The sequence below is a fragment of the Hemicordylus capensis genome, chromosome 2 (genome assembly GCF_027244095.1).
Source record: "Hemicordylus capensis ecotype Gifberg chromosome 2, rHemCap1.1.pri, whole genome shotgun sequence".
Taxonomy (NCBI): Eukaryota; Metazoa; Chordata; class Lepidosauria; order Squamata; family Cordylidae; genus Hemicordylus; species Hemicordylus capensis.
The window spans coordinates 246,545,355-246,567,545 of record NC_069658.1 but is presented as its reverse complement, the minus strand read 5'-3'; the positions used below and the strand labels follow the sequence as shown (position 1 = coordinate 246,567,545).

Genomic DNA, 22,191 nt, shown 5'->3' with positions numbered 1-22,191 from the left:
CAGATGGCACTAAGAACTCATGCAGCACACTTGAACGTTATGCTGATGGCATTACATCTGCCTTGGAATTTGTGCTGAATTTGGAATAAATCACTGTCTGGAAGAGCCCTGCATATGCCATGATGGGAAAAAAGACTGGATATAAATGTAACACACAAGTATGTGAGCCTTTATCAGGGATTTTTCTTTATTGGAATTTGTGCTGAATTTGGAATAAATCACTGTCTGGAAGAGCCCTGCATATGCCATGATGGAAAAAAAGACTGGATATAAATGTAACACACAAGTATGTGAGCCTTTATCAGGGATTTTTCTTTATTCCAGCAGATGATGGGTGGGAGAGTGAGAATGTGGGTGGACCACATGGGATACTGTCAGAAAGAGGCACCCACAAGGAGCTGAAGGAGAGAATTTGGAATCAAGGTAGAGGCTGGAGGAATGCAAGCTTTGCAAGGAGGAGCACGAGGAGAAGGCAGCCAGGAGGCAGAGGACTGTCTTGAAGTATCTCTTTGCTGAGCAGTGGCGGCGGCGAAGAGCTGGTCCCATGGTTGTGGGCCATGGGTGGCACCTGTGGGGGTAGTGGGCATCTTGATGCTTGAGGTGACCAATTAATCTCTCCACATGAAAGGACTGCTCCTGGCTGAGCGCCTTGTTCTATACCTGCCCTCCAACTCCTCTATTCACTTGAATAGCCTGCCTGTAGTGTCCCCAAATGATTGTGGTGGAGCCATATTGGCCTTGTCAACTTTAGTTCTCAGACTTGATATGATAAGTAGTGAAGCCACACTGGATTTTGCCTTGGCCTCAAGTTCGCCATGGGTGGATTCTCCAACCAACTCAGCCTGGCTCCACCAGGGATAATATTGCTACCCCTATCTTGGTAGATGCCAGGATGTGGATGGGGAGAAATCAGTACTGTGCAAGCCTTCCCACTCAACAGTGGTTGATGTGATATCCTTGTTGTAGATCTTAAAAAGCTGAAGATGAGCCAGCAGCATGATACACAGGGGCATGGTGGCCACGGAGCAAGGGGGGGGGAACACAAGTATCCATTGGCCCGGTTGTGCACCAATGTAACTTTGGTGCTTGGACTGCCCCCAAAATTCTATGATTCTATTATGCAGAAAAATGGAGGAAGCCATTTTTCTTGGCATGCAGATGTACAGTGTGGAAGGCTTCCCTTGTTGAGCTTCTACCTGTTGAATTGCTTTTAAAATGCACAGGAGCAGAGCCAAAAAGAAATGGGGTAACTCCAGGTGCTTATAGATACGCTTGGTAGCTGCTCTGCCGCATCCTATTCAAGGGGAAACCGTGCAATAGGGAAATCCTGCCAAATAAAAGCGAAAATGGGATTCCTGATAAAAGTGAAAATCCTGAAAGGGGGAGGGGGAGAAAGCTGACCTGGTTTCTTTCATATAGAAATGAAATAAAAAGATTGGCTGACATCCTGACTAAACTATTCAACAGAAGTCCCTCTGAAATTAACTGGACAAGTTAGTAATGACTAATTTATTAGTATTAAACTAATAACTCAATGGGTTAATTAATTAATTTAATTAACTCGGTGGAAGTCACATCAAAAGTAATGGGACAAGTTAGTCATAACCTGTCATGACAAGTTATTAAAAGGACCAGTTAGTCATAATTTGTCATGACTAACTTGTCCTATTTATTTCAGTAGGGCTCCCGTGATTAAGTAATTTTATTCAGAAATGGTCAGCTATTATCTGTAGGGTTGCCAATGCCAACCAGGATTAGCCTGAAGTCTCCTGGAATATCGGCATCCATCTCCAGCTGACTCTCTAAAGCAATCCTGCGGTTTTCATGAAAAATATCGGGGGAAGGCGAGGAAAGAATCTTCAGCAATGGCAATCCTTTCTGTAAGTTCCTTCCCAACCCCCTCTTTCTTCAGGGCAGGCTGTGTCTTCCTGCGGCGAACTACATTTCCCACGAGACTTTGAGCGGCGGCACGCGGCAGCTCGCCTAAATAAAGACTGCAGTCGTAACAGCTGAGCATCAATGGCGTTTATTTATTCCTTAAGTAAGGCAACTAGCCTGAAACTGAAATGCCTTCAGCAAATCAATGCACAGCTGGGGGGTGGGACTCCCAGGCCTAGAGATGAGCATGCAGGAGAGCGAGCAAGCAGCCAGCTAGCCACGCTCCACCGACTCACACCAGACTGAACCTGCATATTCAGCAAGTCCTCTCTTCTGAGAGAGCGGTGCACAAAGGGTTAAGCAGCAAGGGCTAGAGATTCCTAGCAAGGACCCAACCCTGATCCAAGGTGGGGGTGGGGGCAGGACGTGATCTGGGGCAACCCCTTCCTGGCTTGGCTCCTCCCCCAGAATCTGCCTTTTGAAAATGCATGCCTAATTAGCCTCCCCAGAGAGGTTTGGGGAAAGGGCTCTCCAAGCGCGTGGTGCTGATCTGTGCTGGGGGCAGGAGGAAGGCGTGTGGCTGGAGGGGCCGGGTGAGTCGCGGGCGGGGGCGCGATCCGAGGGCAGCAGCAGCAGCAGCAGCACTTGCAGAGAGGAGAGGCGCAAGAAGAGGCGGGTCCGGACTGTAGGAAAGTGGGGAGGCAGAGGGGCTGGGAGGAGGAGCAGCGCGTCGGGGTCGGAGGCAGGAAGGGAGGCGGCTGGTGGGCGTTGTGGGGGGAGCTGCTTCCTTGAAGCTCCACTCCAGGACGTTGAGGGCTCCTGGCAGCAGCTCCTCAGCAAGCAGGAGACCCCCAAGTGGGGAGGGAGACGGTCCTAAAAGGCCCATTCAAGCATCCCCAAAGGGTTTTGCTGGGAATGTGGATGGATGGAGATGAGGGGGCTGCCAACTCTCTCCAAAGCGATTCCCGGAGACCTCCCCTCCCCGCCCCAATATTCTCCCTCCCTCCAATCTTTTTCACAACATCCAGCCATACAGAGGTCTCCAGATTGCTTTTCCAGAGTTCCCTGGAGACGGTTGCCAATCTCTGGAGACCCCAGGCCACTCCTGGACGGTTGGCAACCCCAGGACCCCTTGGCATTAGGAAGAAGTCACCCGAGATGTGGTTCCTTCTCACTGCATTCAGCCCATCGAGGGGACCCTGAATCTGGTTTTCAACCCATTCTGGCTCTGTATATTGTTTTTCCTTAGTGGTTTATTTTAAATGCCAATACTTCCCTTGCTGCCACAATCTCTGCTCTTCTGCTGCTCTTTCCACTCAGTCCCCGCCCCTTTAATCAATCTCTTCAATTTCTTTGCTCCAATATCCCTGCCTACATCCTTGCAATGTAGATTGTAAAGTCCGCTGTATTTGTCTCCCGAGTACTGTACAGCACCTAGCACGTAGGGGCGGAGGAAAATCCTCATGTACGGAATCCAGCCTTTACCACCTCTGGCTGATATCCTGACTAAACTACTCAACGGATGTTCCATTGAAATTAGTAGGGCAATGACTCGGCCGTGACTAACTTGTCCTATTAAATTCAATGAGATTTCTCTTGAGTAACTTAATCAGGATGTCAGTCTCTGTAATTTTAACCATGATGTGGCTTTGTATTTTTTCCCTTAGCGATTCATTTTAAAAGCAGCTATCTTGCTGTCACAGCTCTCCTGCTGCCCATCTGACTTCTGCTCACTCATTTTGAGAACATAAGAGCAGTCTTCGCTGGATCAGGCCTAAGCCCTAGCTAGTCCAGCATCCTATTTCCCACCATGGCCCACCAGATGCCTCTTGAGAAACCCACAGGCAAGAGCTGAGGTGAGGGCATGCCCTCTCTTCTGCTGTTGCTCCCCTGCAACTGGTATTTGGAGGCATCTTGCCTTTGAGGTTGGAGGCGGCCTGTAGCCACCAGACTAATAGCCATTGATAGACCTGTTCTCCAGGATTTTGTTCAAGCTAGTGGCCATCACCACATCCTGTGGTAGATAATTCCATAGATTAATCATGTGCTGTTTGGAAAAGTACTTCCTTTTGTTGGTCCTAATCCTTAGGGATATGTCGGATACAGATTGAATTTTACAAGTATGGAGCCTCAACAAAATGTTACAGTATATCCCACGTGTGCATGTGTTACCATGAGCCTGTGCCTGAGCATGGTGAATGTTTTTGACAACTTTCAGAAACAGAAGAGGTTGTGACAGTCCTGAGGGAGTATTCTTCAAGCTGAGATACTTCCTACACTTGTTGTTCAAGCCGCCTTCTCCCCTGCTTGCCACTGAGATCCATTAGCTTTCCCCAACTGCTTGACTGTTAACTGGACTCTGAGTTCCATTGACTAACATGGGGGGCAGTTTTGGGAGAGAGTTGGCCCCTTTAGGTCTTTTTTCCTTCAAATTTTTGTGAAATGGATCTATCTTCAGGTCATCCTGAGTCTGCTGGTGCCTGCAATTGCTTGTTATGTGTCCATATGGATCATAATATTTTCAGCTCTTTCAGAAATAGATATGTGAGAGATCTAAAACATTTATTCCCTGAACCTTCCTGTAGCCTCATTGCAGCTTACAATACTAACAACAGTATAAAACCAATGCAAGATTACTACAAGATATATTTACTCACCCCCATGTATTGTACAGCACCAAGCACAGGGGTGGGGTCTAAGAAAACTCTATGAATATGAAAAAGCAAGGGAGGTCTGAGAATGTTGTCAAAATGCTAGTGTGGTAAAAGTAATTATGATACAAACATTTGTACAGATATTTATACTGCTTAAAAAATAAATAAATCTGAAAGCAATTTACATAGAAAAAGTTGGTTCCCTGTCCCAAAAGAGAACAACCTAAAAATAAACACAAGGTAGCCTTGAGAAATTTTTTTTGGATCTGGGAGTCAGTCCAAACATTTATGAGCCAGGCAAGGGACACTTGACAAAATTACCAGACTTAGTGACAGATGATGTGAAAAGAGAGGGTAAATGGGCTTCTTATTCTCCCTTTTATATCAGGAGAGCTGGTCTTGTGGTAGAAAGTGTGAATTGTCTCCTTTGCTAAGCAAGGTCTGCCCTCGTTGACTTGATGTGTGAGCACTGTAAGAGATTCTCCTTAGGGGATGGGGCTGCTCTGGGAAGAGCACCTGCTTGCTTGCGTGCAGAATTTTATTTATTTATTTATTTATTTATTACATTTCTATCCTGCTTTTCCTCCAAGGAGCCCAGAGCAGTGTACTACATACATAGGTTTCTCCTCACAACAACCCTGTGAAGTAGGTTAGGCACTGGGAACCCCAATGCAGGGGGGCCTAGCAGCAGGGCGGGGCCTCACCGTAGGGGCAGTCCGGGCACCAAAATTATGTAGGTGTGCCACTGGGCCTAGGGATGCTCGTCCCTCCTTGCTCCGTTGCCTCTATGCCCCTGTGTATCACACTGCTGGCTCATCTTCAGCTTTTTATCATCTTCAACAAGGATATCACATCAGCCACTGTTGAGTGGGGAGGCTAACACAGTACTGATTTCTCCCCGTCCGCATCCTGGCATCTACGAGGAGAGCAGGTCTTGTGGTAGCAAGCATGACTTGTCCTCTTAGCTAAGAGCAACAAAAGGCATGTTACTTGCAGACCATCAAATGGTCATCAGCCAATATGGACATGTTGCATCTGTTAGAATTTAGAATTCTAAACATTGCTCTTAACTCCGCAGTAACTTCTTCTGGCCACTAGAGGCATCAGGAGTTATGTTAATAGGTCTCTTTTGGTCAGTTAAGAGTAAAGTAAAGTGTGATGTCAAGTTGATTTCTTTTCTTTCTTTTTTCCATTTTAAATTTTTATTGGATTTTACAATAGCTTTTACATTCAAACTGCATTCATTTATTGAATTCTACACATAGGTAAATATTGACTTCCCGCTTGCCTATCTGCACGGTTCACAAGAACTATACATATAAACCGTTGCTATAATAATTCAAAACATACATACTCCACAATACTACTCGATTTTACCCAACCTAGCCTGCTATTATTACTATATTTCAAACCCTACTGAGAAGTCCATATTAGAAAAATAATTCTTTAAGTAAAGCATAAATGGTTCCCAATCTTCTTTAAAACATTCCAAATTTTCGTCTCTTACAAGTGCTGTAAACTTTGCCATCTCGGCATATTCCAAAATTTTTATCAACCAGTCTTTTGAGGGCATTTTAATGTCTTTCCATTTTTGCACATATACTATTCTGGCTGCCGTGGTTGCATACATAAAAAAGGTTAAATTTCTTTTGGAGAACTCTCTGTTATTCCCAGCAGGAAAGATTCTGGCCTCTTAAGAAATGTCACTTTAAAATTTTTCTTCAGCTCATTGTATATCATATCCCAAAAGGCCTTTGCCTTCCCGCATGACCACCACATATGGAAAAAAGTTCCCTCACATTGTCCACATTTCCAACATTTATTTGAAACATTTTTATACATTAACACTAATTTTTTCGGTGTCAGATACCACCTATACATCATCTTACAATAATTTTCTTTTAAAGTATAACATGCAGTAAACTTTAAATCAGTTTTCCATAATTTTTCCCAAGAGGCCATATCTATATTATGACCCACATCTTGAGCCCATTTTATCATAGTTGTTTTGACCACTTCATCTCTTGTCTCCTCCAAAAGCAACAACTTATACATCTTAGAGACTAATCTTGCATCATTTTCACACAGCTCCTTCTCAAATCTTGACATTTGATCCACAAACCCAACCTTAAGATCTTTTTTATAAATTTAATTTAGCTGATGATACTGAAACCAATTACTAAGGAAATTTTGTACTTCATTTAATTTTTTTTAATTTACAGCCCTTCTCTTGAAAATATAACAAATCCCTATAAGTACCCCATTTAGATTGCATATTTGTCTCTTTACATGCCAAAGCTTCAATCGGAGATACCCATAGTGGAGTTTTACACTCCAGCCATTTTTTTATATTTTGCCCATACTCCCATCAGACTCCTTCTTACATGGTGATTAAGAAAATATTTATGCACATTGCTTTTATCACACCACAAATATGAATGCCAGCCAAACCTTCTATTGAATTCTTCCAAATCAAGTATTCTGGGATTTCTTAATGTTATCCATTCCTTCAACCATGTCAAACAAACAGCATCAAAATACAGCCTTAAATCAGGCAGAGTAAGACCACCTCTTTCTTTAGCATCCATTAAATTTTTAAATTTAATTCTCGGTCTTTTCCCTTGCAAAACAAATTTAGTTATATCCTTTTGCCATTGCTTGAAACAGGTTAATGTACTAATTATAGGAACAGTCTGAAAGAGAAACAACATTTTAGGTAAAACATTCATCTTCACAACTGAAATTCTTCCCATTAAAGATAAGTTCATTCATGCAGCAGGGATTTGAACTGGCAACCTTCTGCTTGTTAGTCAAGCATTTCCCCACTGTGCCACTTAAGGTGTTCAGTTAAGGGTTGCCATATTCTGGCTTTCCAGATCTGGGTGCCTAATTTGCATATTATGTAAATTGGCTTGAAAATAATTTTTGAGCCGGATAGTGACTGCACGTTTTGCTCCATAACTCCGCTTCTACAAGGGCTAGAGCTTAGCTTAAAAAAAAATTAATGAAAGCTGCAATCTGGGCGAATCCTAGTGGGCTGAGCAATCTGAGTGAGATGCTTAAAATCAGGGTGAAACTCAGACTTCGGGGGGGGGCATGGCAACTCTAGTTAAGAGTCAGAACTGTTCAGTTGTTGAAGGCTAGTGCCTGTTTGGGTATGTTGTTCAATCTTTATTTGTTTTTGTTTTTTAACTCAACCTGATGTCTCCAGATAATATCTTGGGCTAACTTCTTTCCTACCAGAGCATACTCTGCTGTGTGAGGACTTTAATGTTTCTCTTCTCACCCCTCAACAGCATCATGATCCAACAAACTTTTGGGTCCAGATCGTGATGATGGATGAAACGTGGGTCCATCACTTTGATCCTGAGACCAAAAAGCAAAGCGTGGTGTGGAAGCTTAAATTGCCAGCCCCCCCCTCCAAGTTCTGTACTGTGGCATCAGCAGGCAAAGTGATGGCTTCCATTTTTTGGAATGTTGAGGGTGTCTCATGGTTGACTATCTGGACCATGGCACCATGATTACCGGCAATTACTATGCCAACCTAATTGGTCAACTTTGAGTGGCAATCAAGCAGAAGAGGTGCGGGAAGTTGCGATGAAGTGTGCTCTTCCTTCAAGACAACGCACCAAGCCACACCTCCCACGTTGCAATGGCTTCCATTCGTAATGCAGGATTTGAACAGCTTGAACACTCTCCCTATTCCCCAGACCTTGCCCCTAGTGATTTTTATGTGCTTCAAAGAATGAAGGGACACCTTCATGGGATGAAATGTTCATGGGATTCTGAGGTCATGATGGCTATTGATTTATGGCTGGACGACTGGGACAAAGATTTTTTTTCCAGAGGGATGGAGGCACAGGTGGAACAAGTGTATTGCAGTCAAGGGGGATGACACCGAAAAATAAACATTAGAACACACAGATCTGAGTTGTTCATATATGTCAGAATACGCACTTTTTGAACACCACTCGTATGCGTTTCTGTATCATTGTAGAGTATTGTGCTTCATTGTCTCACTGGGATGAGTGAATGCTTCAGTGTCTCACTGGTAATCTATCCTGTTCCAGGCAGAGACTTTGATGGAGCCACATTCCAGCTGAAGCAGGTCTGAGTGAAGGCAAAAGTCTCGGTGGGCGATCTAGCCCTTGGACAACTCGGAGAGAAAACAGGAGTTAGGCAAAGGGCTCAGAACCTCAAACAGCTCCGAGGGGAGGCAGGAGAGACTGAGCTGGATCCTAACACCAGAGCAGGTAAGATGTTGCTCCAGCAAAGATCTGTAGTTTACTGGGGGGTTATCTAGATTGCTGGCTGGTTAGAGTGCTTGCCCCCACTAGTGACAGGAATTGCCAGTTGTTGACTACAGCTCCCAGCATCCCCCAGCTACAATGGCATTTGGCTGGAATTCAGTGTTCCCTCTAAGGTGTGCACGCACAATTTTTTTAAATGTCTGCTCAGTTAATTTTAGACCCCACTCAAGTTGAATCAGGAAGGCTCCATTCTGAATGCAGGTGTGCTCACACTGCCTTGATACTGCTGCCCAGAACAAAACTCATTCTGCTCACAGATGAAAAAAATGAGAGGGAACACTGTGGGCCTATGGGAGTTGTAGTCAACAACATCTGAGAATCCCTGTTACAGGCAACACTGGTCCCCGTCCTTTCTCTAGAAGGAACCTTGTGCCATTTTTCAGACATGCCTCTAGGAGCGCTGGGTGGACTCGAGTCTCCCAAGTTGAAGGAAGAAGGCAAAGCCCTATTTTTGGACCATGCAGGGGCACTGGATTCAATTAGGGGTGTGCACGGAACCGCGGAGCTGCGGTCCGGTACTGGGGTGGAACGGTTCCTTTAAGGGCAGGGGAGGGTTTACTTACCCCTCCCACCGCTTTCCCCCCTCCGGAGCGTGTATTCTTGTTACTAATCAGGACAGCAGGATACCTCCCTGCCGCCCCTTTCCGCGCTTGGCTGCAAAAGGCTTCAAGAAGCCTTTTGCACATGCACACGCGCTTCACATCTCTGCGACGTGCGCGGCCACACATGCGCGCACGTCACGGAGACATGAAGTGTGCGTGATGTGCGCACACGCAAAAGGCTTCTTGAAGCCTTTTGCAGCCAAGCGGGGAAAGGGGCGGCAAGGAGATATCCTGCTGCCCCAATAACTAACGAGAATATGCACACCGGAAGGGGGAAAGCTCTTAAAGGAAGCCCCCACCCCAATCCATCAGAACTCCGAACTGCCCCTGTCCGGACTGGTCCGGAGGCCTCCGGACCGGTCCGGGCACCTCACTAGATTCAGAATGGCCTCCAGACCAGTCCTGGCACATCACTAGATTCAACTCCTAGGTTCTCTTGGTGTAGCGGGTTCTGGCAAAGCCGGGTGTTTGTGTGTGTGTCCAGGATTGTGGGAACTTCCCAGTAAGCAGCGAGGAATTAGTGAGTTGGCCAAATTTGCAGATGATACCAAACTCTTTCGGGTAGAGAAATCCAAAACTGATTGTGAGCAGCTCCAAAAAGATCTCTCCAAACTGGGGGAGTGGGTGACAAAGTGGCAAATGCAGTTCAATGTTGGCAAGTGTAAAGTGATATACATTGGGACGAAGAACCCCGACTTCAAGTATATGCTGATGGGATCTGAGTTGTCGGTGACTGACCAGGAGAGGGATCTTGGGGTTGTAGTGGACAGGTCGTTGAAAGTGTCGACTCAATGTGCAGCAGCTGTGAAAAAGACCAATTCCATGCTGGGGATCATTAGGAAGGGGATTGAAAATAAAACAGCTGATATTATAATGCCCTTATACAAAACTATGATGCGACCACACTTGGAGTAATGCATACAATTCTGGTGGTCACATCTAAAAAAGGACATTGTAGAACTGGAAAAGGTGCAGAAGAGGGCAACCAAGCTGATCAGGGGTCTAGAGCACCTTTCTTATGAGGCAAGACTACAACACCTGGGGCTTTTTAGTTTAGAAAAAAGACAACTGCGGGGAGACATGATAGAGGTCTATAAAATCATGCATGGTGTGGAGAAAGTGGATAGAGAGAAATTCTTCTCCCTCTCCCATAACACTAGAACCAGGGGTCATCCCATGAAATTGATTGCCGGGAAATCTAGGACCAACAGACGGAAGTACTTTTTCACACAACGCATAATTCACTTGTGGAATTCTCTGCCACAAGATATGGTGACAGCCAACAACCTGGATGGCTTTAAGAAGGGATTGGATAACTTCATGGAGGAGAGGTCTATCAACGGCTTCTAGTCGGAGGGCTGTGGACCACCTCCAGCCTCAAAGGCAGGATGCCAGTACCAGTTGCAGGGGAGTAACTGCAGGAGAGAGGGCATGCTCTCAACTCCTGCCTGTGGCTTCCAGCGGCATCTGGTGGGCCACTGTGCGAAACAAGATCCTGGACTAGATGGGCCTTGGACCTGATCTAGCAGGGCTGTTCTTATGTTCAGTCTTGTCCCCTAAGTCTTCTGCCTTTTCTCCTGATTGAAGTGGGGGACGGACTCTGCTCCTTGGAACATCATAGAAATATTATACCTTTGATGAAGGCAGAGAAAATAGTGGCTTGCCTGGCCACTAATTAGAGTTCCAAAACTCTAATACCAGTTATTCCCAAGAAGGCTGGACTAGGACTGGGGAGACCCAAGTTCAAATCCCTGTTCAGCCATTAAACTCACCGGATGACTCTGACAAACCTGATGACTCTTATCTCTCAACCTAACCTACCTCACAGGGTTGCTGTGAGGATAAACATAACCATGTACACCACTCTGGGCTCCTCAGAGGAAGCCTAGCAAATAAATGTCGGCAGTTACCATTAGCTCACCTGGTGCAGGGGCGTAGCAAGGTTGGAGTGGGCCCAGAGACGAGATTTTAAAATGGGCCCCCCCCACTCAAAGTCCAGGGCCTCCGCACACCCCAGGCCCCCAAGGATTTAAGTCTGATATTCCAAAATAAGTATGCTGCCTGGAAATACATTTCACTGAATACACACACACACACGTCACAATATATAGTGATATACATTGAGTACTATACATTTGTTTTACTTTTAATGCCTAGAACACACTAGAAAGATGAATGATTAAAATGGGCCCCTCGCTGCAGATTAGCAAAGGAGACTTTCAACCATGCAGGGTGAGCCTATGTTTGTTTTCTCAGAATTCTGAACAAATTCAGTCAAGTTTGATTCCAGGAGGTTTTTCACAGGAGGCTTTTAAAGCCCTTTTACACACCTCTCCTCTGGAACGGAGGTGCTGCATTCACATGTTGGCCAGATTTACCCTGAAGTCCCTGCAAGTTATTGGGGAGCAGTTCACACACAAGAAAAATAAAATAAAATAAAAGCACAAGACATGCTTCACAGTTCTCACTCAGACCTTCTGGGTTGCAAAACAACTTGGAACATAAGTGCATTTATAAATGAATGAATGAATAAATAAAATAAATATAATACTGTTTCTTCCAGAAGTTTTTGTAATTTTCTGCCATGAAACAAGCCACTTATAGGACTTTTTGGATAGTTTTTTTAAGCCAGCAAATTTTCCAAGCTGTTTAAAAATAAATATTTCTCAGTCCCTCCCCCCCCCCCAATCAAAGCCCTATGGCAAGCAGATGCCTATTTTTCCGGGGCAGGGAAGGTAACAACAAAAAGGAGTTCACACTCTACCTGGCAGCAAGGGGTCTTCTGCTGCAGAGACCAGTGGTGGCCACTCTGGCTGCCTCCTCCTTCCTGACTGGCTTGGGCCCTACTGGAGTTCAGGCTTCACAGAGGCCTACAGGGAGGCCTCCGTGGAAGCCCCGCCCACCCGCCGATCAGCTGAGAGGCGGGAGAAAAGGAGCTCTTTGCAGCTTGTCTGCTGCCTGGATTGCCGGCCAAGAGAACAAGCTGGAGAGACAGCGAACAGGGCAAGTGGCTGAGGGGCCTTGGGGCTGGGCAGGGGGCAATGGGGAGTCACGTGAGGTGCCTCTGGAGGGCCCCTCCAGGCAGTGGGGCCCCCAGACAACTGTCTCCCCTTGCCCGATCGTTGTTACGCGCCTGACCTGGTGGCTACTCAGGGAGGGGGCCTTTTCCGTCGCTGCCCTGAGGCTTTGGGATGTGCTCCTTGTGGAAATAAGAGCCTCCCCATCTCTGACAACTTTGAAAAGGCAGTTAAGAAACATTTGTTCACCCAGGCTTTTCATTAGACTTACAGTTTTTAACATTGTGTTAAATTTTAAATGATTTTAATGTTTTAACATTTTAATTTTGTTTTAATCTGTGTTGTTTTAATGTAAACCACCGCATAATAAAAATGCTGTTAATCATTCCACCTCCTCAATTTGCACAGTTGCCCTGTGGGTTGTTGTTTTTTGCTACTGCACTTAATTAATGGTGACTGATATTTAATGGAATTATCCATAGTTGGGTATATTGCTAAACTATTTCCTGAATGGTCACAGAATTTCAGACAGAACCAATAGCACCGTTCATATGTTATGTTCAACTCACATAACCTATGGAAAAAACACAAGTTCAAATGCACACATGATGTGCATGTTTTTTGCACATTTATTTGTTTTTTTTTAATTTTGAAGATTTCTGCCCTGCTTTTCTCCACACAGATTTAAGGCAGCTTACTTTTAAAACAACCATGAAAATGTTAAGTTGATGATAACATGTAAAAAAACCCAAAAGCAAACACCCAACATGCCAGATGGAGAAATGAACACCAAGAGAGCATTTAAAGTAGGGTTGCACAACTTCAGCCCTCCAGCTGTTGTTGTTGGACTACAACTGCCATCATCCACAGCCACTGTGACTAGTAGTCAGGACTGATGGGAGTTGTAGTCCAACATCTGCAGGAGAGCTGAAGTAGGTCCAAAATCAAGAGAGGTGTGGAACGGCTTGATGAAATAACAAAGTCTTTAACTGGCACAGGAACACCATTGGGGTGGGTGCCAACCCAAGCTTTTGTGGGAGAGGATTCCATAGGGCAGGGGCTACCACTGAGAAGGTCCCTTCCTGCACATTCAACTGGACCTTAGATGGAGGAAGTATCTTCCAGACTGAACCCCAGGTTCTCTACTTAGAGGCAGAGATCTGGAGCCTCAGGGATCTGGCCCATGCAGGGTTGGGGGTGTGTGTGGCTAGGGGGCACAGAGCTCAGCTAGCTGCAAGGAGTCACGAATGGTGTTCCCTGTAACAGGGATTCCCAGATATTGCTAAGAACAGTCTTGCTAGATTAGGCCCAAGGCCTACTGAATCCAGCATTCTGTTTTCCACAGTGCCCCACAAGATGCCTCTGGGAGGCCCACAGGCAAGAAATGGAGATACCTCCATCTGCAGGTGATAATCAGAAGCATCCCCAGCTGTAAAGGCCTTTGGTTGAAGATTACAGGAGTTGGAGTCAACAACATCTAGGTATCCTTGTTATCAGGAACACTGGTCAGGAATCTCAGATAGCTCCAAGCAGGGACACAAGAGAGCTGCAAGAACTTTTGTTGTTGTTGAAAATCAGTATATAACTAAATAACAACACCAACAGGAATAGGTTGGCTATTTACTTGTGTTTGTTCTTTTCCCCTCTGTTCCCCAAGGAAAAGCACATCGCACCAGTTACATCATTGTCATTTCTTCTAGAGTTCTTGGTGCTGCCGTGTTATCTTTTTGAGGTCACACAACAATGAAAATGGAGGAGCAAGACCCCATCGCCCTTACCTTAGGGGAGGGATCAAGCAGAACAGGAAAACTCCCTCATCTTATCCAAGTTGAGAGTATTGGGGAAGAGGTTAAACAGGAAACAGGTGAGGGGACACTTCCTCACTGGGACCCACGATGGCAGGAGTTCCTGGAATCACCTCAAGCAGGCTGCGGAACCCCGCAGTTCCCAGAGGAACCTGCCCCATGGAATGATGCTACCACTTTCCTGGCCTCCTTTGAGCAAGTGGCCGAAGCCTGTCAGTGGCCCAGAGAAGTGTGGGCAACACGACTCCTGCCAGCCCTCAGTGGAGAAGCGGAGCAGGCCTTTAGCAGGCTGGATGCTGAAGACAGAGAGGATTATGGGAAGGTGAAGGCAGCCATCTTGCGAGGAGACACCATGAGAAGGGAGAAGCAACGTCAACACTTCAGGCGTTTCTGCTACCAAGAGGCTGAGGGGCCCAGAGGGGCTTACAGGAGACTGCAAGAGCTTTGCCATGGGTGGCTGAAGGTTGAGAGACACTCCAAGGAGCAGATCCTGGAGCTGTTGATCCTGGAGCAATTCCTGGCCATCCTGCCCCCGGAGATCCAGAGCTGGGTGAGGGAACATGGCCCAGAGACCTGTCCCCAGGCAGTAACCCTGGCTGAAGATTTCCTACTGAGACAGCGAACGGCCGAGAGACAGGAAAACCAGGTGAGACTGGTTCACAATGTTGTTCCTGTGTGGGACCGAGGAAGCAGCCCTCGACTGAGTCAGGCCTTTGGTCCATCTGTTTCAGTATTGTCTACTACACCACAGTGACTGGTAGTGGTTCTCCAGAGTTTCAGGCAGGAGTCTCCCTAGCTTTGCCTTGAGATGCCTGGGAGTGAACCATGCTGAATAGTTGCTGCCACTTAGTGTAGACCACACTGAGCTAGATGGACCAAGGCTCCGATTCAGTATAAGGCAAGACATTCATTAGGAGCATGAGTGGTAGAACACAGGCAGAACATTCCAGGTTCGAGCTCTGCTTAGGGTTGAGGAAATCTCTTCCATGAAATCCTGGATTGCTGATGCCAGTCAGTGTACACTCCTGCCTGAAACTCTGAAGCGTTGATGCCAGTCAGTATAGACCCCTGTCTGGGCTGAATCCTTGCAGAGCTGCTGCCGCTCAGTGTATACTCCTGCCTGAACCCCTACAGAGTTGCTGCCAGTCAGTGTAGACTCATATCTGAATCTCTGCAAAGGTACTGCCAGTCAGTGTAGACCAGGCCTGCTCAACTTCGGCCCTCCTGCAGATGTTGGCCTACAACTCCCATAATCCCTGGCTATTGGCTACAGTGGCTGGGGATTATGGGAGTTGTAGTCCAAAAACAGCTGGGGGGCCTAAGTTGAGCAGGCCTGGTGTAGACCAATGCCTGGGCTGAACCCCTGCAGAGGAACATAGGAACATAGGAAGCTGCCATATACTGAGTCAGACCATTGGTCTATCTAGCTCAGTACTGTCTTCACAGACTGGCAGTGGCTTCTCCAAGGTTGCAGGCAGGAATCTCTCTCAGCCTTATCTTGGAGATGTTGCCAGGGAGGGAACTTGGAACCTTCAAATGCTCTTCCCAGAGTGGTGGGTTCATCCCCCAAGGGGAATATCTTACAGAGCTCACACTTCTAGTCTCCCATTCATTTGTAAGCAGGGCGGACCCTGCTTAGCTAAGGGGACACGTCATGCTTGCTACCACAAGACCAGCTCTCCTCTCAAGAGGAGAGCTGCTGCCAGTCAGTGTAGACTCCTGCCTGAAAGCCTGCAAAGCTACTGCCAGTCAGTGTAGACCTGTGCTTGGGCTTAAACCCTGACGAGCTGCTGCCCGTCAGTGTAGATTTCTGTCTGGGCTGAAACTCTGGAGAGCTGCTGCCCTTCAGTGTAGTACTGAGGCAGTGGCGGGGAGACAGCCAGGCTCTTCCTTCTCGCTGTCCCATTCCCTGTTGCTCCCCCAGCAGCCCTGTCCCTCCGTGCTGAAGGAAAGCCCTCTTCCTTGCCATTCCAGGCCCTGCCATTATCGGCTGCCCCACCCTCTGAGGAAGAGCAGACGCCAGAGCGTGACTCCAGGAGGAGGTGGCTGCGTGGGGAGCCCAAGCAGGAGGGTGAAGAAGGAAATGGTGAGTCCCTCGTGTTATCCAGACCTGCTCAACTTAGGCCCTCCCTCTGTTTTTGAACTACAACTCCCATCATCCCCAGCCACAGTGGCAGATAGTCAGGGATTATGGGAATTGTAGGCCAACATCTGCAGGAGGGCCGAAGTTGAGCAGCCCTATAAATTTATCCCCGAATTGTAGGTGGGGGGAGGCAAGAATGGTTTACTAAAGACCACCCAGCAAGTTCATGTTGCTACCCCGATCTAGTAAGGCAGCAGCAAAGAAATGGCTGTCGATCCAGCAAAGGCTGGCTGCAAATAAAGTGGGGATGTCGAAGCCAGGACATCCCCCCTTCTCCCTGGAGCTCAGGCTGGCCTTGATTCCAAGCAGGTGCCTCAGTCGGCCTAACCCTCTTCCTGAAGAGGCCCATTAGGATGGAAGCCCGAACATTGGGAGGGAAACATTTTGCCTCCCGTGTTGGAGTTTGCAGGCACTAGCCCAGCATTGCCTCCACTTCTGGGGTCCCAGGAGCAGTGGAGGGCATTCTAGGGAGGGGACAGGAGCCATTTTTTTGGTGGGGGCGGGCACTGGGTCTCAGGAGTGGCCACAGCTGATGGCTGCTCAGGGTCTGTGTGATCCAGGAGATTTCTTTGCGGCCTGGGGGTTTAGGCTCCCGGAGGTCCTCCGAGTGGTCTTCTCCAGGCTGGAGTCCGGGGGTCCTAATATTCTCTCCGAAGGTAAGAATTACATGGTTGAATCAGACCCAGAAGGGCAGGGGAAAGGACCCAAAGAAGCAGGGACCTAGAGCTTTTACCCTAGGAAGAAAGGCTTACCTGTTTGTTCTTGGCATTGTATTACTAATTTATTAATTATTTAAAATATGTATACTCCACCCCTCCAGAACACTGCTGCTTGGGGCAGCTCAGAACATTAATAAAAACAAAGAATGTAAAATAAGACTAACTAGCCGACCCGCACAGAGCATCTGTGTGCTCTTTGGGGCCGGCTGTTCTCCCCTCCCTCCCGCCCCACTCTCTTGCCCTCCTTCCCTCCCTGCCCTCTCTTGCCTTCCCTTCTCCCATGGCCCAACTCCGTGGCTTGGCCCACCGCCTGGCCTCCATGGCCAGGCCCGCTGCTGCTGCCACCGCTTCTCTCCGCGGCTGGGTCGGGCCTGCCACCACTTGCCTCTGTAGCCGGCTGGGCCCGCCACTTCCCTCCTGGATGTGCCTCAGCCAATCAGGTGCCTCCGCTGCAGAGCCAGTCAGCTGGGCACTGGGACACACATTCTAAGACACAAGGTGAATTAATAATATAGATAGAGTTAACCCAATTTAAGTTAAACAAGTTTAGAGATCAGGCTAAAGCTGCATTTAAAACTACAATTAAAAAAAAAACAATTCTGATGAAAAGTTATTTTTAAAGCAGAGAACTATAAAAACTAAAGAACTTTGGCATTGCCCCGACAGCATTGGCCAAGGCGGGAAGAAAAGCCCTCGGAGCCTGTGCATAATAGGCTCCCACATAATACGAATATGATGGATATTTATAGGATCACTTTCCCTGCCTCCAACCTAGCTTTGAACTCACACTCGACCAAAAATCAGGGGTGCACACAGCTCCCAAAGCTGTTTGTCCTGCCTAGTTAATGTTCACAATGACACCTGTCTGCAGTGTGCAAGCAGAGCAGGTAAGGGAGAGGTGCATGGGTTTAGGCTGATCCAGCAAACCACAGTTTGTTAGGTCAACTAAACCAGCCCTTTGTCTTGAGCTCCTTGTATTCCTTTTTACGTCCTTTTCTTCCCTCCAAGATTTCTTCTCTACTTGGAACAAGGATCCTCTTTTTCTCTCCCATAGAAACTGAAAGCATAAGAGAAACCGTAGTGGAGAACTTCCTGCTGGAAGGCCTTCCTTCAGAAGAAGCATTGGAAAGTTCACTAGGAGGATTCCGAGAGAATATTTCCATCCTGACGGAGCTGGCTGAGAGTGAGTACGATACGATACGATTCGACAAATATTTATATACCGCTTTTCAACAAAAGTTCCCAAAGTGGTTTACATAGATAAATAAAAATAAATAAGTAAATCAATAAATAAAATGGCTTCCTGTCCCCAAACAGCTCACAGTCTAAAAAAGGGCCCAGCACTCACATGTCCTCCGCTCATGCCAACACTCCCTCGCTCTTGCACCCACCAACAGCGCCGCCTGCCCTCACCAGCCACCCTAACTTTTATCCCTTGTATTACAAGCAATGTGTTACACTCGTAGCCGCTCGAACTGGCGAACCGGTTCGCAGACCAGCGGGTCGGTTCAAATTCATACTGAACCATGGAAAACGGGAAATCCCCCCAGTTGTTCTTTCCTAGGCCTATCAGCTTCTCTCGCCCTTATTATTATTTCAAATTTAATGGTCAAATGAACAATTGCCCTTTGTGCCTGCAGGGTTTGTGTGTGAGCGTGAGGATGAGGCAGAACCCTGTGAGATTTCTGCAGAAAGAACTGACGATCCACAAGTGGAGGAGGACACCAGGAATCCAAATGGACCCAAGGCACAGCAGGAAAAAACAGCAGAAGCAAAGGAGAACGGGGGGAATGGATCGGTTGTTTGCCAGGTCAAAAGTTGTCATGAAATTCCAGGCCAACAGAAAATACAGAAGGCAAAGAGAAAGTGCCAAGGGTGTGGGAAAGGCTTTGCATCTACAGCAGGGCTAAGGAAACATCAGAGAGTCCACACAGGAGAAAAACCTTATCAGTGCTTGGAGTGCGGGAAGAGCTTCAGTTGGAGGACACCCTTTTTTGAACATCAGAGGATGCACAGAGGTCTGAAACCATATGTGTGTCTGGAGTGTGGGAGAAGTTTCAATCGAAGAGACCACCTTACTTTGCACCAGAGAACACACACGGGGGAGAAACCTTACCACTGCGTGGAGTGTGGCAAGAGCTTCCGCACAAGCACCCAGTTCACTTTGCACCGGAGGATCCACACGGGGGAGAAGCCCTACAGATGCCTGGAGTGTGACAAGAGGTTCAGCAGCAAATCGGCCCTTATTTCGCATCAGAGAATCCATGGAGGCGAAAAGCCCTACAGATGCTCTGAGTGTCGCAAGAGCTTCAGCTCAAGCGCCTGCTTTATTGAGCATCAGCGCACGCACACCGACGTGAAGCCGTACGTGTGCCTGGAGTGCGGCAAGACCTTTAGGCGGGGAGACCATCTCGTTCTGCATCAAAGAATCCACACGGGGGAGAAACCCTATCAGTGCCTAGAGTGTGGCAAGTGCTTCAGCCAGGGCTCCAACCTCACTTCGCATCAAAGAATCCACACAGGAGAGAAGCCCTATCAATGCTTGAGGTGCGGGAAGAGCTTCAGCAGCAAGTCAAACCTCACTTCGCATCACAGAACTTGCCCCGAGGTGAAACGCTGTAAATAATTGGAGTGTGGAAAGGACTTTATGCAGGCATTTGCCTACGGGATAGATAAATCATACAAAGAAAGCTTTGCCCATGGACAGAAGAACTACCCTGTTTACCCGAATGCGAGACGGGAGGGCAGTTCACAGGACCATCAACTGGGCAGGAGATGAGTCTTACCCAGTTTCAGGCGCTGGGTGCGCTCCTGTTTTGTGATCATTGTTTGATACAAACAAGTCAGGTGATGAGGAGTCGAGATGTGATGGCCTGGGGGGAAAGGGGGAGAAACCTTTGGTTTTTTCCGTTCTTTCCAGGCTTTCAAGTATCTGGTGAGGAGCTTGATCTTCTGTCAAGCCCCAGCTGGGTAGGAGAGCTGGTCTTGTGGTTCCAAGCATGAATTGTCCCCCTTGCTAAGCAGGGTCTACCCTGGTTTACTTTTGAATGGGGGACTACATGTGAGCACTATAAGATATTCCCCTTAGGGGATGGGGCCGCTCCCAAGTTCCCTCCCTGGCAGCTTTTCCAAGATAGAGCTGAGAGAGACTCCTGTCTGCAGCCTTGGAGAAGCTGCTGCCAATCTCTGTAGACAATACTGAGCTAGATGGACCAATGGTCTGACTCGGTATGAGGCAACTTCCTCTGTTCCTATGTCTTGTTTGGAAGCCGGGGATAGGTTCTGGGTAGGGCAGAGATTCCCAACCAGGGTTCCTCCAGATGTTGCTGAACTACAACTCCCAGCATCCCCAGCTACAATTTAATGTTCAGCAACAACTGGAGGAATGCTGGTTGGAACCACTGGGGTAGTACATGTCCATCCTCTCCAGATGATCACACTCCCAGCCTCCTAGCCTTGTTTTTATCTAACACACAATTGCAAAACAGAAGTTCGCCCTACTTCCAAAACGGGTTAAGACACATCTCCTACCCAGTTGTGTGAACTGCCTTTAGGTTTTTTGCAAGTTCTTCGATGTTAGAAATCAGGGTTGTCTTAAATTAAGAGGCCTCTTCCTTTTGGGTAAATACAGGTAACACCTGTATTTAAGATTTATTTTTAAAGAGGGCTTCTCAGGGTCGTCTTCTATTTGGGTAAATATGGTATCACGGATGGTATATTAGCTAGCAAAGAATCCATGCAGCAGGAAACCTGTATAGATGCTTGTATTGTAGTGAATTTGTGATGAAGCCAGACCTGATCAAAGAACTGGGGGACCATACAAGTGCCTGTAGGGGTGTGAAATCAAAGCAGAAGAGACACCGAGGGGAAGGACAAATGTTTGAAAAATTCTCAGATGGTATTCTGTTGCTGCTTCTGAGAATACATGGTTTCTCATAGAAAAGGTATGGTCACTAGCTAAATAAACCCCTGCTAATGGGGTAAAGAGGCACATTTCAAAGTGGTCTGCTTAGTGGGGGAGAGCAACTGACCCTATTCAGCCCAGTACAGCTTCCCTCCTGGTGTCTCCCATGTGTCTCTTTCTAGATTACGAGCCCCTTGGGCAGGGAATGAATGACCCTCCTACCTGGGCAAAGAGATATCTTTTAAAGTGGCGGCTCTCTTATCTTTAGCAGGGGGAGAGCCACTGTCCCTGTTTATAGCCCAGCATCTCATCCTTCCCACTGACTGCTACTGGTGTCTCCCTTGTGTTTCTTTCTAGATTGTATATCCCTTTGGGGGTAAGGAGTTGATTACTCTTGGAACTGGGCAAAGAGACACTTTCTAAAGTGGTGGCTCTTTTATCTTTCGCAGGAGGGGAGCAACTGTCCGTATTCAGCCCAGCCCAGCATTTCTCCCAGTGGCTGTTGCTGGTGTCTCCCCTTTTTTGACTGTGAGCCGCTTTGGGACAGGGCACCATTTTCTTATTCCTCTTGCTCTGTAGACCGCTTTGAGAGCTTTCTTTTTTGTTGAAAAGTGATATATCAATATTCATATTAATAATAACAACTAATAATTTCTTTATTTGCTTTCTAATAAGTTGACATGTTTTTGATTTCACCTGTTAGTTAAGGAAGGAGCAGACTTTCTCTTGTCCTCTGTATTGCAAATGCACCTGCTTGAAGGTTTGTAAACAATAAAATGTTAAAAGTTTCACCAAAGGATGTGTTATTTAGTCTGTCGTAGATGTTTGGGACTCTCTCTCTCTCTTGCAGTTCCTCTTCCCAGTGAGAAGATCTCCTGAAAGCCCAAGAGACTTCACATTGGGACTTCAAGTGGTTCTCGACTGCTTGTTTGAAATCACTGTCCATAAGGCCCCTTACTAAGTTCAGGTTTGATCTTCCTGAGGACTAGTAACACTGAAGCATGTTTAAAGACAGAGATTTCAATTTATTGAGAGGAAACCAGCTTTAGAATTGTTCAGAGTGTTCATGAAAGCGTTCCCCCACTCTTGTGTATTTAAACACAGTGTAGCCAGTGGGGAGTTGTCACATTGGCTACACCAGTGTGGCAACCTTTTGTAT

General features: G+C 47.0%; 1 protein-coding gene across 5 annotated transcripts; it reads left to right on the top strand.

The window, feature by feature from the left end:
- Window positions 1-1,846: 1,846 nt before the first annotated feature.
- LOC128342629 (zinc finger protein 3-like) lies at window positions 1,847-21,825 on the top strand. Of its 5 annotated transcripts, none has more exons than XM_053290200.1 (6): window positions 1,847-1,880; window positions 8,603-8,785; window positions 14,119-14,912; window positions 16,241-16,352; window positions 18,183-18,311; window positions 18,769-21,825. In XM_053290200.1, the coding sequence occupies exons 3-6, from the start codon at window positions 14,205-14,207 to the stop codon at window positions 19,752-19,754; spliced, it is 1,935 nt and encodes a 644-aa protein (XP_053146175.1). In that variant the 5' UTR covers window positions 1,847-1,880; window positions 8,603-8,785; window positions 14,119-14,204; the 3' UTR covers window positions 19,755-21,825. The 5 variants fall into 5 exon arrangements, with proteins under 5 accessions (XP_053146175.1, XP_053146174.1, XP_053146176.1 ...); XM_053290199.1 differs by lacking the exon at window positions 1,847-1,880 and adding an exon at window positions 2,189-2,285; XM_053290201.1 differs by lacking the exon at window positions 1,847-1,880 and adding an exon at window positions 2,300-2,471 and having other exon boundaries at window positions 14,162-14,912.
- Window positions 21,826-22,191: the final 366 nt, after the last annotated feature.

Bases quoted from the DNA above. Each gene is read 5' to 3' on its own strand.
- LOC128342629 (XM_053290200.1), top strand. From the start codon at position 14,205: ATGAAAATGGAGGAGCAAGACCCCATCGCCCTTACCTTAGGGGAGGGA. The intron at 16,353-18,182 runs GTGAGTCCCTCG...TCTCTCCCATAG, and splicing joins GGAGGGTGAAGAAGGAAATG to AAACTGAAAGCATAAGAGAA. The intron at 18,312-18,768 runs GTGAGTACGATA...TTGTGCCTGCAG, and splicing joins CCTGACGGAGCTGGCTGAGA to GGTTTGTGTGTGAGCGTGAG.